At 40.6% G+C, this 15194-nt stretch overlaps 1 protein-coding gene across 5 annotated transcripts in view; it reads right to left on the reverse strand.

Annotated features, from left to right (window-relative positions):
- CSNK1A1 (casein kinase 1 alpha 1) overlaps positions 1-14812 on the reverse strand; it is a 35629-nt gene extending 20817 nt beyond the window's left edge. For 2 of the 5 annotated variants that reach the window (XM_054841331.1, XM_054841328.1), the window contains exons 1-3: positions 14215-14812; positions 13236-13342; positions 741-867 (exon numbers count right to left, since the gene is read on the reverse strand). In XM_054841331.1, coding sequence (XP_054697306.1) covers positions 741-867; positions 13236-13342; positions 14215-14337 — 357 coding nt within the window. In that variant the 5' untranslated portion in view covers positions 14338-14812. The remainder of the gene's footprint in view (positions 1-740; positions 868-13235; positions 13343-14214) is intronic. The other 3 variants (XM_054841330.1, XM_054841329.1, XM_054841332.1) reach the window with 2 other exon arrangements.
- Between the last annotated feature and the right edge of the window lie 382 nt (positions 14813-15194).

Genomic DNA, 15194 nt, shown 5'->3' on the forward strand with positions numbered 1-15194 from the left:
TCGAGAAACCTTTACTGCCTTTCAAGTAGCTGAAGAGAGCACAATCAAGCTATTCATTAAATAGCAATAAATAAATATGGCTGGTCATTTCAATTGCTGTACTCTCATGACCATCTTGAAAAAATAGCAATTGCTAGAAAGAGACTTAACAGACCTCCATTTTAGAGGCTTTGATCAAGTTTGAGGTAGAGTGGCATTTCCACTAACAGCTTTAAGAACTGTCTTTAAGCAGCACAACCACCAAAACAGTATTTGTTAGCTCATGGTCTGGTACTAGAAGTTACAGGAGGTTGTGAGCGCATAGTGACATTCAGTAAAAACAGACCTATACACTTGCATGTTGCCCACCTGCCACCACAGCTGACCAACATGTAACAGGTTTCCATTGAATTAGATCAGCCATAACTGGAGACTGCTTCAGACAGACCTTTTAACACACCCCCGTGGCTGATACAAGGAGTTAGTCCATCTGTATTAGTGTTGATACTTTATTAAAGTTGCACTTGCTAGATCTGCAGCTTTAAGGAGTTGGTATCTGTGTTGCCCTCCCACTACAGGCCTACATTCATTTTGTATGCCACAGCACACAGAAGCCACCATTACTTAGTTCCTATATAGGTCAAGTCTTCACTTAGCTATATATACAACCTGCATAACACATTATTTAACTCACTTAGAGAACCATGTTGCACAAAATACTTCAGGGGTTTTAACTTTCTCACAGTAAGACTTGCACGTACCTGGTCTGCTAACATAAGTACTGTTTTCATTGTAAACCTGCGAGAACAGAAGTTGAATAGGTCTTCGAGGCTGGGACCAAGAAGATCCATAACTAGAACATTGTAGTCCTTTTCTTGACCATACCACCTGCAAAAAAGAAAATTACTCAGCATTAGCAGGAATCTTAATACAGCTCTCTTGGCTGCAAGGGCACGTTGCTGGCTAACGTTCAATCCTGAAAGCTAACTAAGAAGTAGGGCTAGTAGTGTCTTATTTCTCCTGGAAACAAAGTCTGAGGACAAAACAGAACACACAAGTTGGCAAGTGCATATGCACACATTTAATTTTCCCCTTAAGAGGAAACATTATGACACTTCAGCAGCAACTGAAATACCAACCACAAAAATCAAAATGCAATCAAAGCAGAAGCCATTACATGTCAATATATTGAGGTTCATGTACAGTCTGAACTGAAACTCATTTGCAGGACACCTTATGCTTCTATCATTGTTTCCTGCATTATTTAACTTCACAGAAACATCTTTAAATGCTTTAGGCTTTGTTTTCAGCTACGACTTAACTGCATGAACTTGCTTTGGTCTGTTGCAGAGAATTCATATACTACCTCTTCATTAATTCATCCAAATTTAACAAATGGCAATCACATTCTATCATCCTATTAAGTAAGAGATAAAGGCTCTTCACTAGGTTTTCAACATCATAAAGGGAAAAGTGTGTCACAAAAGGAAAAATACAGATGTAGCAATGTATCAAGTGCAGTCAAACAGACTGTGATAACCACCCCTAAGTGCCTGATATATCAATGTGGGACAAAAAATTAAGTGTTACCAATGCTGTGAGGACAAGCAGAAGGCCTGCCATGCATATTTTTCCTTCCAATCCATGTCTAGCATTTCTATCATAGTATTGCTTTATGTCACCTGCAATGCTGGGAGAGTATTTTACCACCTAAGCTGCCTCAGAAGACCTGGAGTCACATTCTTCACTTCTGCAAGTCTCAGCTGTGAATTTCCATACTTTAAATGGGCACTGAAAGACAGAACCTGAGTATTCTTTTCTACAGTCCTTCTGCACATTCCAGATACCTACAGTTAAGTGAGAGCTGTGTGTGGAAAAACTGTTTATGAAGCTGTGCTGAGTATCAGTACATGACTGTGAAGATTCAACACCTTATTGATCAAAAGGCTACATTTTGCCTTTGCTAGGCATCTAAGTCCTCATGACAAGGACCTAGTACCAGCAGTCAATGGATAAGGCACTGAACAGCTCTCTCCTGAGAGAGTCTTGAAGTTTCCAACAACCACAGTGCAGACAAGATATACCAATAATACACCCCAGATGCAGATAAAAAAATAAAAAAGATTCAGCTCAAACACAGTAGTAGCTGGGGCTTAAAGACCTGTATAGTCATTTTATTTCCACTTTAGGCAATGACTCCAGGAGACTAATGCATAGTTGTCTGGAAAATAGTTACCACTGATAAAGCTGACAAATTCCTTGGTACTCACAGGATTCCAAGCTTAGCCAGGGGAGTAAAGCAAAATGTTTATAAAGCCACAGAGAGAAGATTCTATATTTGGATTTGTTTCAGGAACTACTGGCCTGTACCTTCCTACTGTTAGTATTCTAGTAGAAACCATGCACTTTTATCAAATTTATAACAACGTATTACAAAGTTATATATGGGCTGTGGATCACACTCACTGTTTTACAAGTCAATTTAGGACATTTATTCATTCCCTACATCAAGAGGGGATGCAGTAAATATGTATATTGAAAGCAGTCATTCAAATGACATGTCAACAAAACAGTTGTCCTCCATGTTAACGATCATACTAATACTGTAAGTACTATTTAGCATTTTTGCCTTCTAAAATTTCATTGAATGTACTATGATGGACAAAAATACCCCAACTTACAAGTGACTCATCTGGGAAAGCATGCTAATGGTATTATTTGCTAAAGTCTGTAATTTATGAAAAGGTTAATATTCACACTGCAACCTGACACCAAGCCATGAAACACATGCATTTTGAAAAGACCTGCCTAGCTAGGCCCTTTTAAGGAGTGATCAGAAGCTACCTTCAACTGCAAGAATGACCAAGAAGAATATTTAAAAAACGCAACATAGAGAGGGAGAAAGAGTCAAAGTGAGATGCTGTTGAGAAAAGTCCTTATCCAAATGCAAACCAGCTTCAATTCAAGAATTATTAACTATATCTGTAAATCTACTTCTTGGTTCCTATCAAAGTCACCTACGCAAATGGCTGAGAAGTTTTGACAAAGCTCTATAAACAACTCCATAGGTCACAGTTGAAAACAAAACATTATCATCTAGAACAATGAAAACTGGACCAAATGACCTGCCTAGTTATTCTGTCACATGAAATTTATGTTTCTTGTGAAAAAATCTAAAGAATAATGAGCTGAATTGAAGCATTCTGAGGAGTAAATCAAGATCTAGATAAAATATGATTTTCAAGAAATGGAAGTTCAATTCAGATGCTGAATTTAATTGTTCAATACAGTAATGGTTCAGTGCCCAAGAGACTGCAGTATAATGGAAAAGGATCAAAGATCAGTCTTCAACTGAGCTAAGAAAATTTACTTACAGCATCCCAGAAAAAGTGAAGCTGATTAAAAGGAAGCCTACCATGGAAGCTACATTTTAAAAAGCATTTGGTGGTTCTACAGAAGTCTCTCTGCTTAGAAAGTGCAGCAATTCAGGTTGATTGCACAACCTCCATTTGGCCTACTTCTACATATGCACAAGAAAATTTTAATCTCCTGACCATTTTGCACTGGTGAAAAGCAGAATCAACTCTGCAAGACAGAATTAAGATGGGAACTCTTAACATTTCATTTTCATGTGTACCTGCCTGTAATTCCTCACAGAAGACTGCCCCATCTATTCATTTCACTACTGGCAACTAAAACTTCTGCAAGGGTAATGGAGTAACTTGTGCTTTATTCACTTCGCCAACACTGCAAGTAAGTTTTAATTTCCATTGGAACATTTCCAGGGAAAATGGGATTAAGAAGTAAGGCTACATCATGTCCATTCAAAGTCTAGTAGCTGCTACTACTGGCAGCTCTGAGTAAAAGCGTTCAAAGTCTTGGCTCTTCTTAGGAAACCTTGGATATTATGATATCTAAGAGCTTGGCAAGTAGTCCTTACTCCCATATTCACGTAATGGCTGTAAGATGGCATATAAACAAACATTTTGGATGAGCACAAACTCAGAGCACTTTGGCATGCAAGTTTTAACACTAGTGGGCTAAAATGCAAAACAATATGGCAACAAACTGAGCACAAATCTAAAAAAAGGCTAGTGTCTCAGAAATCTTCAAAAGTTCTAATGCTGCGTCGGCAACAAAAATTGGAGTGAACTACTAATATAAAGGAATAACCCATACAAAGCTCTGGGCAACTAATAGCTGACACTAGCATCTCAGAACACAAGTGTCCCACATGTCTGTTAGAGCTCCATGGACTTTTTTTTTTAAGCACACCTGGAAGTACACTCTCTCATACTAAAGCTGAGGAAGCAACAGCAGCAATACATTCTAAGCAGGGAGAGTTTTGGAGGGGAGTGGAATGTGGGAACAAGAGATTTAACTACTTGACAGTTCACTTTAGGTGGGTAATGACCCTACACAGAGTTACACAAAATGTATTATTTCAAAAAGAGAAGCTAAGTTACTAGATTAGGAAAACTCATTATTTCTCTAGGTCATTCCCACAGTGTTATACATCCCATTAGGACGTATTTCCTAAATAGAGAATTTTGATTCTGTAGTATACATCCATTTATACCTACTAATGGCAAAAAAACCCACACAAACAGATTATTATCAGCTTTCCTAAAGAACAGCAGTAGATGACCTTATTGCAGACTTCACAAAACATTAACAGGACAATATTATTATAAAGAGCTAAGAGTTATCATCGAACAGGAAACATAACACTGTAATATTGGATACAGCTAATAAAAACCTTAGTCCATATTCAATCTGTAAAGCGTGACCAGTCTCACGCATGCATGAAAATGCTTTGTCACTCTCCCTTGCCTCATCTGTTTAAATCTACAGATGAAATTACTACAGATCAGTTAGAATACAGTAAATATCCTTTATGACACTTTCCTTCAAAGCATGGTTAAAGACAGAACACAGTGACCTTAATTTGACTTCAGTGACTTGTCTAATTTGGAAGACCAAGACTCACCACGTCAGCAAGTTTCCAAATCATGTGGTTTAGCAGCCTGATACATTGCTCCAGTATATGCACACAGCTGAAACTTTTCATAACATCTTGAATTTCAATATTTGTACCTCTATGCTGAACAACTAAGTCACATGACACACTGGTTTGAGAGTATTTGGTTTCCAAATCCCATACAGTAAAGTGGGTATGATGCCAGATCACATGACAAGTGAATGTTTACTTGAACTCATGTGGGGTGTTGTTTTTAATTCCCTTGACTAACCTTGAGACAAGCAAGTGAAGTACTGATGCACATCTAGCACTTAGTAGTAAATATTGTAGTCAGGTCTACCCAAACTTAAAATCCTTTTCTGTTTTCAGAGCTGCATGCTTCAAAAATTGTATGATGTCTATTCTGGCAACTGCATATTTCATAAATAATGCCAATGACAAAAGAAATGTTTAAGAAAATGTTTGTTAATAGCTTGCTTGTTTCTTTTTAACTGAGAAAACTTTTCATTTGGTTATTGGAATCTTCTCTTCACATCTAGTGAATCTTCCTTTGAAAGGGTCAAAATCGAGATAAGCCAGTTAGCAAAGAGGTGAGCAAAGGGCTAACAGAATTCAGACACAGCCTATGAAATTATAGTTTCACAATTATAGTAGATAACCAGATGTTTCATCCATTACATTGACACTTGTAATTACAACAAGAAGGTAACAAAACCAGTACAATTATCAAAGCTGTGTGAGCTGGTCACATGCTGAATAAAATAAAAGATTTCAGAAAATTCACATAATCTCAAATTCAGATCAAGATTAACTAAATTACAGCTGTTAATAACTGGTAAAGAAACCACAAGTCCCATGCGTTCTGAAACCAGGAAGGCAGTAAAGGCATTGTCACCATTACCATAATGGCACATCATTTCGTCTACAACTTATTATATACAAAACCAGAACATCAGCTCAGTGTCACAACAAAGTGTTCCTACTACCAGAGCAACTATAACAAAACGATTTTGTTCTAGCTTAATAAAAGGTCTCTTCAATCAACACCTGCTTTACCAGGTAAGCTATCCTCCACTAAAGACTTCTGTCAATTCGATCACTGACTGTTCCCAGTGGAGGCTGTGGCAACCTGGAATTATAAACAGAACTGCAGACGGTCATGCTTTTGCGAGACAAAAAACCTATCTCCTGGTGCCCCACTGCAAGGGAGTACAATGCTTCTGTGACAAGACCTGAATAGTTAAACCTTTAGATCTCCAGAAACCTTTACAGTCATATTAAAAAAAAAAGCCATTTTGGACTTCTTTGACATTAGATAAACTTTTGCCACTTTCATAATTCATAGTATGTGACCCTATGATTACTCTGTGTAGTCCTATGCATTTAGTTTCCCAGCACTTGGGCTTTCAAACATCAAGTGGAAGAGTTCACATGACAAAAATAGAGATTGTCAGAAGAATTAAGGTAGATAAAAAAAGCTATTAAAACAGAAAGCATACGCTGAAAAAACAAGCTGGTAAGAACTTACCACTAGAACTACCTGAGATCACCTTATTAGTAAGTTTGACAAGTCAGCAGGCACATTAGGGTGAATACACAATCTGGAAGGCGTGATGAACACAAAGGATTCAGACATCCTTCAGAAAACCAAATGACACTGAACTGATGAACACTCTGGAACTGTATTCCATTTCTGCAAGCACCAAGTCATTTATACAAAAGTCTCTGAACTAGGCATTAGTCAGATGATGTGACTAAAGAGAAAACACAGGCCTTCCTATAATCATATAGCTCTAATATCAGGCATCACTGAAAAATAAAAAGTAATCCTAACCAGTAAGAGTACAGGTATTCTACACAAACTGTGAAGCAATCTGTATAAATTCTTAAGGCACCAACGTGCAAACTCTGTCACCAACATTAAGTAAAGGAAATCCAGATCAGAACAGGGACAGGAAAGAGACATCAAGAAAGATGGGAAGGTGGTGACCTCTAATCATGTATTCAAACAGCTCAGCAAGGCAACTACGGAGTTATGCAACTATTCTTTATAGATATGGGAGGACTGTAATAGGGAGAAGATTATTAACAAAAAAAAATCAGGGAAGAAATAAATAGGAGCTGACTGCCTACGAGTACAAGCATTTATATTTAGGCACAGAAACTCTGTCTGACAACAGGATCATGAGCACTGCCAGCCAGCCTAGAAAGTTTTAACACCGCACCTGACTGATTCACAGAAAGAATAGCATGTTGTCCAAAACAGGTGCTGGATTTGGACCAAAGTGGTCTCTTCTGGCCCCATATTCTAGACTTCTCAGGATAGACATCTCCTGACAAATGATGTTTCAGACAAATTGGGAAGTATATACTAATCTGAGTCTTAACAGATACTGAAGCAACACATAAGAAAGGTAATCTATCATTGTAAGATTCATGTCTAAATTGACATGTATTTTATTTTATATTTCTAGTTAATGTCCCCTGAAGCTGGAAAAAGCACTTAACTGTTAGTCAGCTAGGAGTAATATAAATATGGCATGACTGAAATACTGAAGTGGAATATTTAGCAGATGTCATCTAACATTAGTTGCCATGGTGAGTATGAATTAGGCCACCCAAGTACTAAATAAAGAAACAGCAATGAACACCCTACACTATGAAGTTAGATAGACTCTATAAATAAAACTCTATCATTTTTTGTACAGTTATGAGAGAAATATCAATACATGAAGTATGCCAGTGCAACTCATCTCCTAAGCTGTAAGGTCATTTCATCTGCCTAGTGTTATATTGCATACATAACTTCCATGTAGTTGACCTGCTGTTTTCCTAGCTGTTTAATGAGGTACATTAACGCCTGGTAGGAAGCGAGGAGAACGTGAGTCAAGTTTCTTCCATAAAAGTCACAAGGTTCAGTTGAGAAGGTAAGCCATTAATCCGCAGTAGCTACAGGAAACACTGCTGATGAAAAGTGTTTCAGTAGTACCTCTACTGATCACCTGTTCCAAACGACTAACACTGAACTGAAACTGCATACTTTTGCAGCACTTTCTGCAAAGGCCGAGCTAAGGCGAGGAGAAAAATAAGAAAAAAATAAAAAAAAGACAGCTTCATTTGTTTTCAAACTGCGGTCTCTCTTGGACGCTTATAAGGAATCCACAAAGACCAATTAAGACAGAAGTTTAGATTGTTCTAAAACATGAAATAGATTTTGTGTAAAGACATTCATTGTCTAAGTAGAAAAATTCTAGCTATTAATTTAAAAGACTAGCTTTCAATTTTACTTGGAGCTACCAGAACAAGAAGCTTCCTCTTATCTACTAGAGTGGTTCTGCCCTCCAGTATGCAGCCCTAAGTAATAACAGAAGGTTAATTAAATAGGAGGCTCTATTGCTAGAGCCTTCCTCCTCATTACTTGCAAGACCTAGACGAAAGTATGTCTTACCAATGAAAAGATAGAAAACTTTTCAGACTTTATCTGACTACAAGTTTTGGGTTTGTTTCTTTTTTTAATTCTAATTTTTCTTGGGGGGGTTTGTTCGTGGGTTTGGTGGGGTTTTTTTATGCTGCAGGAAGTTATTGGGAAAACAGTTTAAAATGAAGGTGTTTGAGAGGTTTTTAGATTTTTAAGCACTGCTTGAAGAGATCAAAATTTGAAGTGCTCAAGGAAAAATCCATTGTGAGAATAACCCTAAGATTACCAAACTTGACCACATTTCTCCATTACATTATTACTTAGTGAAGTATGGGCAGAGTCTGTTATTAACAGATTATCCGACAACATGGCAGTAAGCAACCAGAAGAACAAAAATTGTGGATGCACCTATAGATTACTTTTTTGCCAGAAACTTTACAACATGCTTTACTATTTAGAGGATTGTGTAGTGACACATGGGTGGCAATACTGAATTTCTCAACACCAAAATATTTTGCAAGAACTTACTGCACTGCAAAAACTCAGAAATGGATTTACTTGTTCAGTTTGCAAGAGAATGTTGCAAAAAATTGCTGAGTCAGTAGCTTTTGGTTTTTAACCTTACAAATGACTAAACTTCAGTATCACCTTGATTAGCCTCACATGCTGTACAGTATCTCTTCAGCCTTGCCCACACAAGAATACCAGAGTATCTGTTTCACATTCACAAGGCTCTCTTACTGCTCTTACACATCACCAATGGCCACACCTGTTTCCAGTGTAGCTGTTTTACATTTGAAACTGATGATAATGAAACCAAGTTATCCCATGATACTGGCATGAGAAAAATCTGAAGCCCACTTTTCTTTCAAAAGTACATCTGAAAGAGTAACTAAAGGTAATCTTTGTAAAGGATACGAACAATAGTTGATAAACACTATAAATGACAAAAATCTAGAGTGGTTGTCACAGATAATTCAAACAATTGCTTTTGTCAAGAATGCTTTAACAGAGTTACACTATGAAAAAAACAACATACAAAAATCACCAAACACTCTGCTACATTCCTCCAAGCCAGAACCAAGAATTTGGGAATAAAGGTAGATAGTCCAAACTAATAGGATCAGTGCCCAGTTAACAAGATTACAGCTAAAAATGCTTTGCCACTGAAAACAAGAGGGGAAAAAAAAAAAAAGGACAGCTGATGGCTGAGAACAATAAGCCCAGTGGAATACTGCAGACTTTGCATTGTGTCCTAAAGGCAGATCAGATTGTTAGAATGTTAAGCTTGGTTCAAGAGCCTATTGTGAAAAATAAAGGTAATAATCAACCAAAATTTGTACATCAAGAACAAATCACAGCTTAAAAATCTGTAGAGCATTTATATAAAGTTTTGTGAAACCCCAGAGACAAGTTCAGAAACTTTGCTACTCTTCCAGGAAACAACAATAAGCAGCAAAGTCAAAGATTTGCAAGTCTAAAAAGGTTTAGAATATTCAGAGAATAAAGATATTCTGATCTCAATTTTTGCTATTTTATGTGCAAAAACCATGTTCTGTTACAGTGGGAGTACCAAGGCCCCTTTGTTCACCCTCCACGACAAGTGAAGGCTCAGAGTTGATACCACAGAAGCAATATTACAAAACTTAACTCTGAAACTAAGATTTTGTTAATTAGATTTCTTGCAATCAGCTTGAAAGGCCATCAAATGAGCCTTAAAAGCTATAGAAACATTGCTTGGTTCTCGATAATTTACAGATACACTATCCTATCATTACTAAGTTTGCAATCACACACCTAAAAGGCAAAATTCAGTTTTAAGAATAGATGCCTAAAATGAGCTATCCATACCTCACCTATTATTTCAGCTTTGTGAGTCAAAGAACCACAGCAGACCACTTGAGTAAGGCAAAGCCACATAATGCAACTTCTAGTAAGTTGATCTTGGCCACTGCATTACTTAAGTAGATGACGAACAGAGAAAAAGTCCCTCATTCTTAAACGAGGAATACAAGATTATGTGCCTCTCTTTCCCGGATGTGTAGCACTGGGATAAAAATGCTGCTGAGCCCAGCTTATACAGCATGGCAATGGGAAAAGCTTAGAATGATTCCTTAAATTTGTATCGAATGCTCTGTTTGTGCTGCTGCTGTTTAAAGGTGTCACATTACAGAAATTTTAACAAATGTTTTGAAAGATTTTCCTTCAGTTTGATTCATCTTTCTAAATATGCTGAGCCAAGAACAGCTTATTCCAACTTGACAGCATACCATTATAAAACAATGGCGGAACGTGTATTATCAATTACACATGCAAAGTGACCCAAGTACAAAGTCATACATTCTCCCAGCTCAGCTGCTGCCAAAGACCCATGTCAGAAAAGCTTGAATTGTCTGAAACAATATGCACAGTAATTGCACTTTGGTCTTAGTCTTTGTAATCACCTATTCAAAGGCATATCCTTGTTAAGCACCTCAGTGATACATTTCATTTGGTAGGTCAAGTCATCCCCCTTACATTCAAAGTACCATGGATTCTATTTCTACTAAACACATCATATTCTAATGTTTGTCACAAAAACTGTACTGGGTACCCTGCTCAGCTTCCTCTTAAAGAAGATAAACATAAAAATACTATTTTAGATTTCTTCAAGCATCACCAGATGTCATACAGCAAGATGACAACTAGTAACAGAGGCCTAGTCAAAGAACCTGTCAAGCAGCATCTGGTACATACAAATAGATTTAAAATTAGTGCTGCTTCTGAAGACAAAAAAGGTATTTCCAAATATTTTCTGAAAGACACTTTTCTAGAAGAATACTACAAAGATTAACACCATGAGAACCTGAAAGTGAAAAACTTTAAGACTCACTGATATCAAATAGACCACACACCTTTAGCACAATGAATCTATAAATCAATCAGAGTTGCTTTGAGTATTGTCTCAGTTGTCCACTCTTATTCAGATTCTTGAAATCTTGTATTATTTTGGTGGGAGGAGGAAGGAAGTATGTGTTAAAGAAAGGCTGTAGTTCCCCTGTGGTGGTGAGACTTCTAAACCACCATCACTGGCTATACAGAAAACAAAGTCAGACACAAGAATGTCAAATACAGAGGAAAGAAAACTTAAAGATGACTACTGTAATTGAAGCTAGAAGCAAGTTTCTTAACATGTAAGACTACTTCCAGTATTTCAGCTTTAATTAAAATGCTCTCACACGGCACTTTTAACCGAATCCAAGGACTTAAAACAGTAGTTCACTTCTGTTACATGGAAAAGCTGAAAAATTTGCAACTTTGGCCTTACTATAGCACCAAACGTTCATTTACTTTTTTTGAAAAAGTTTAAGAATGCCTGCTTTTCCAGTTTTGCGATCAAACACCTGATACCCACTTGCTTTGGCTATTTTCCCAGTTATTTCTGTTTTAGCACATAGCTATACTGGGATAGCTTTCCAAAATGCAGTTTCTATTCTTTCAGTTGTGAAATAAAGGCATCCATTTGAAGAAAAGAAGGAAACCGTAGTCTAAAATAAAGACTAAATCTGTTTTCACATAAGCAACTCTGTTTAAGCTGCAAGTATCCAGCTTAATTCAGATATGTTTATTCTACTCTTGCAAAAGGCTGTAGTGAATGAGGACAGATGGCCAAGACAACACTGTCTCCTCTGGTATACAGATTCAGCTTACATTCAGGACTACAGCCAGTTGTGCTTGGCAGGGGAAGGGGGCGAGGGGAGCTATTAACCTCAGAAATGCAGACTTGGTTTAGGTTTTGTTAAAATTAATACATGAATATGTCATCATTATGACCTTACAATAGACCCCAGAGGCCACTATTGATATAGGTGCACATACAACAAAGACAGGGAAGGGTTAACAGATTAAATGGAATCCGGAGTTTGACCCAATATCTAAACTGAAATAGTTTCTGCAGCTCAAGGAACAAAATTCCTTTATGTCATAGTGCAAACATAAGAAATACTAACTTTAAAAACAATTATTAACAACTTTTTAAAAAAAAGAACAACTTCTTGTGCAACGTCTTTCTGGAGAAAAATGAAGTTTCATTTAATCTACTCTGATGCATCGATTCAGTAGTTGGGAACTAACCCAGTGTAACACCTCAATAATCTCAAGAGAAATAACTCCTCCTAGAGTTTGCTGCACCAGTGATTTTCTTCCACATTAGGAAATTATTAAATACTTGAAAGTTTCAGACAGACTATGAAACAAGGAAGCTGCATAATGAGCAGTTGGGAGGGATTAATCTTGGCACTTTAACTGTACGGAAATCCTAGTGACGCATCTGTTGCGGGTAACAGAAAGGGGCTGCCATTTCATTCCTGGTTGAGGTTCTCTGCAGTCTCAAGCCTTGCAGCACATAACTATGAAAGGAAAAGATACATGCCTGAGCACGTCCCTTGTCCCAACACAAGAAGGGGGAGGGTTAATCACGTCCATCCGCCATTTTCTGAGCGGAGGAGGAAGACATGTTGGAACAAAAAAAAAGGCAACAAAAGAAAGCAGCCATTTCCAGTACCGGCTCTAAACTCTCAACCTCATCAAGAACATTGGCTCTCACTAAAACTGTCTCACACTTTGTTCTAATCACAACAAGAATTTCTCACAGTTCAGAACTGCTGAAGATCTCATTTTCAAAGCACAGCATGTACAGATAAGAAGAGACAGTGGGCCAGTGGGGAGGATACCCAACTAGTTGTAGAGCTTGGAATGGAGCTTTTCCCCCCAAACAGCCCAAACCCTTCCAGATAAATCTCTTTATAATGATGGTGTCCTGCCTCACACTAACATTACAGAAAAGTCACTGTACTGGCATATGTTAATGATTCCTACCGTATATGTGGGATGCCAACTCCTCCCTGCAGAATCTTGTATAGTTTGCTTTCATACAGCAGCTGGGGATGTCTAGCCTTCTGAGACTCCAACTTTACAGCAACTTCCTACAGTGAGAAGGAACAAGGAGTCAGAGCAGAGCGTCCACCAAGCACAGCCTTGCCACTGAGGTATAAGGGGTACAGCATTTCAATATCCCCCACACATCCCTGCTGCAAATGCTTTGAGGTATAATTTTTTTTAAGCTCTCGGTGCTCAACGTCCTGCATTTTGTTGCGTCTTCTAATGAAATCCATACTGTGATGATTTGTACATAAATATCCGTTCCAGGACATGAAATTGAGCTGGAGATGTAAAGTCTTCAGATCCATGTAAGTGAGGAAGAACATACGTGGGTGTTTCTTCTTTACAGCTCAGAGCCGTGAGGGGGAGGGAAAAAAAAATCACCAAGAAAAAAAGAGCTGAAGAAACAAGGGATCTTCTTTGTTTCTATTACTGTTGATGAAAATAAGGTACTGTGTTCCCCAGCTGAGAGAAAGGGGGACAGATCACTGGTGAGAGAGGGACGACTTTGGCCGCTCATAAAAGACAAAGTACCTTTTTCCCACAATGGTGGTCTCCTTCTCCCTACCACTCGCAAGCGAACTATGCAACTGCTGGGTGGGGGAGACCACTGCCGCACGGCTCTGCTGTCGAAGGGGCAGTGCCACCCCCCCGGCGATGAAGGGCGTCAAGCAGGGGAAGCCCTTCAGCCCCAGGGTACACACCTTCACCCCTCCACCCCGCGGAGGGCAGCTTAGCCACCCTGGCTGGACGGCGCCGCGCGGTCCCTCGCAGGTGGCGGTACCAGGGGCAAAGGGGGACAAAACCAGGCTCCAAGTCGGCCTCGGGAAGGTTATCGCTGATCTCTGGTTCCCCCCGAGGTGCGGAAGGGACCGCGCCGGGCCCAAGAAGGTGAGGGAGTGCGAGCCGCCCTTACCTCCCCGTTGGTGATGTTGATGGCCAAATAGATGTCCCCGAAGGAGCCCGACCCGATCTTCCGCACCAGCTTGTATTTGCCTCCGACAATGAACTCGGCCTTGGAGCCGCTGCTACTCGCCATGGCGGGGGGCGGCTGAGGGGCCCTCCCGGCGCTGAGAGGCTCGGGGGGAGAAAGAGGGCTCTACCGCCGCCCCAGAGAAGGGGAAAGGGGGAGGGGGGGGCAGAATAAGGAAGGCTGGTCCCTGCTGCTCAGCTCCAGCCGGGCCCCTCCAGCGGGCGCCCCCCTCCGCGGCTCTGTCCCGCTCCCCGGCCGGGCGGCGCTCGGCTCTCGGCGCCCTCCAGAAAGACGAGAGGCGGCCACCGAGGTGTTATGAGGGTAGGGGAGAGGGGGGGTAGGGGAAGGGAAACGCGAAGCCCGCTGGCTCCGGCGGGTCCCGGCCGCCGCCGGTCCCTCACTCAGCCGCCGCCGCCATCTTGTCTCCCAACCGCTGCTATCGCGGACACAAAATGCCCACAGCCTGCAGCCGCCGCTTCTTCACCGCGCGGGGCACGCTGGGAATGGGGCGGAGCGCTCGGCGCGCACGCGCCAGGGAAAGGCCGCCCCCTCCCCGCAGCGCGCCTGCGCGCGGGCCTAGGCGGGCGGAGAGAAGGCGGGGAGAAGGCGGTGGTACGCCTTCTGCGCGTGCGCACGCACCGCCCGCCCTCAAGGCCAATGACCGGCGTCGCTTATCACCCGCCCCCGGCCCAGCGACTCGTCGCGTGCTAGCTGTGCGCATGCGCACTACTCGAACACGAGACCGGGCGGAAGAGGAAGGAGAGAAGCATACGTGCCCTCACCCGCTTCTTAAAGGAACAGGTGTCCCAGCCCTGCGCCTGGCGGGTCGTGACTGGGCCTGTCCTGGGCGCTGCCCCGCTTGTGGCTGGGAGCAGCGCGGCTTCAAAGCCGCGAGGCTCCTGCTGCTGCTCCTGGGTGTCTGC

The sequence above is a fragment of the Grus americana genome, chromosome 14 (assembly GCF_028858705.1).
Source record: "Grus americana isolate bGruAme1 chromosome 14, bGruAme1.mat, whole genome shotgun sequence".
Lineage (NCBI taxonomy): Eukaryota > Metazoa > Chordata > Aves > Gruiformes > Gruidae > Grus > Grus americana.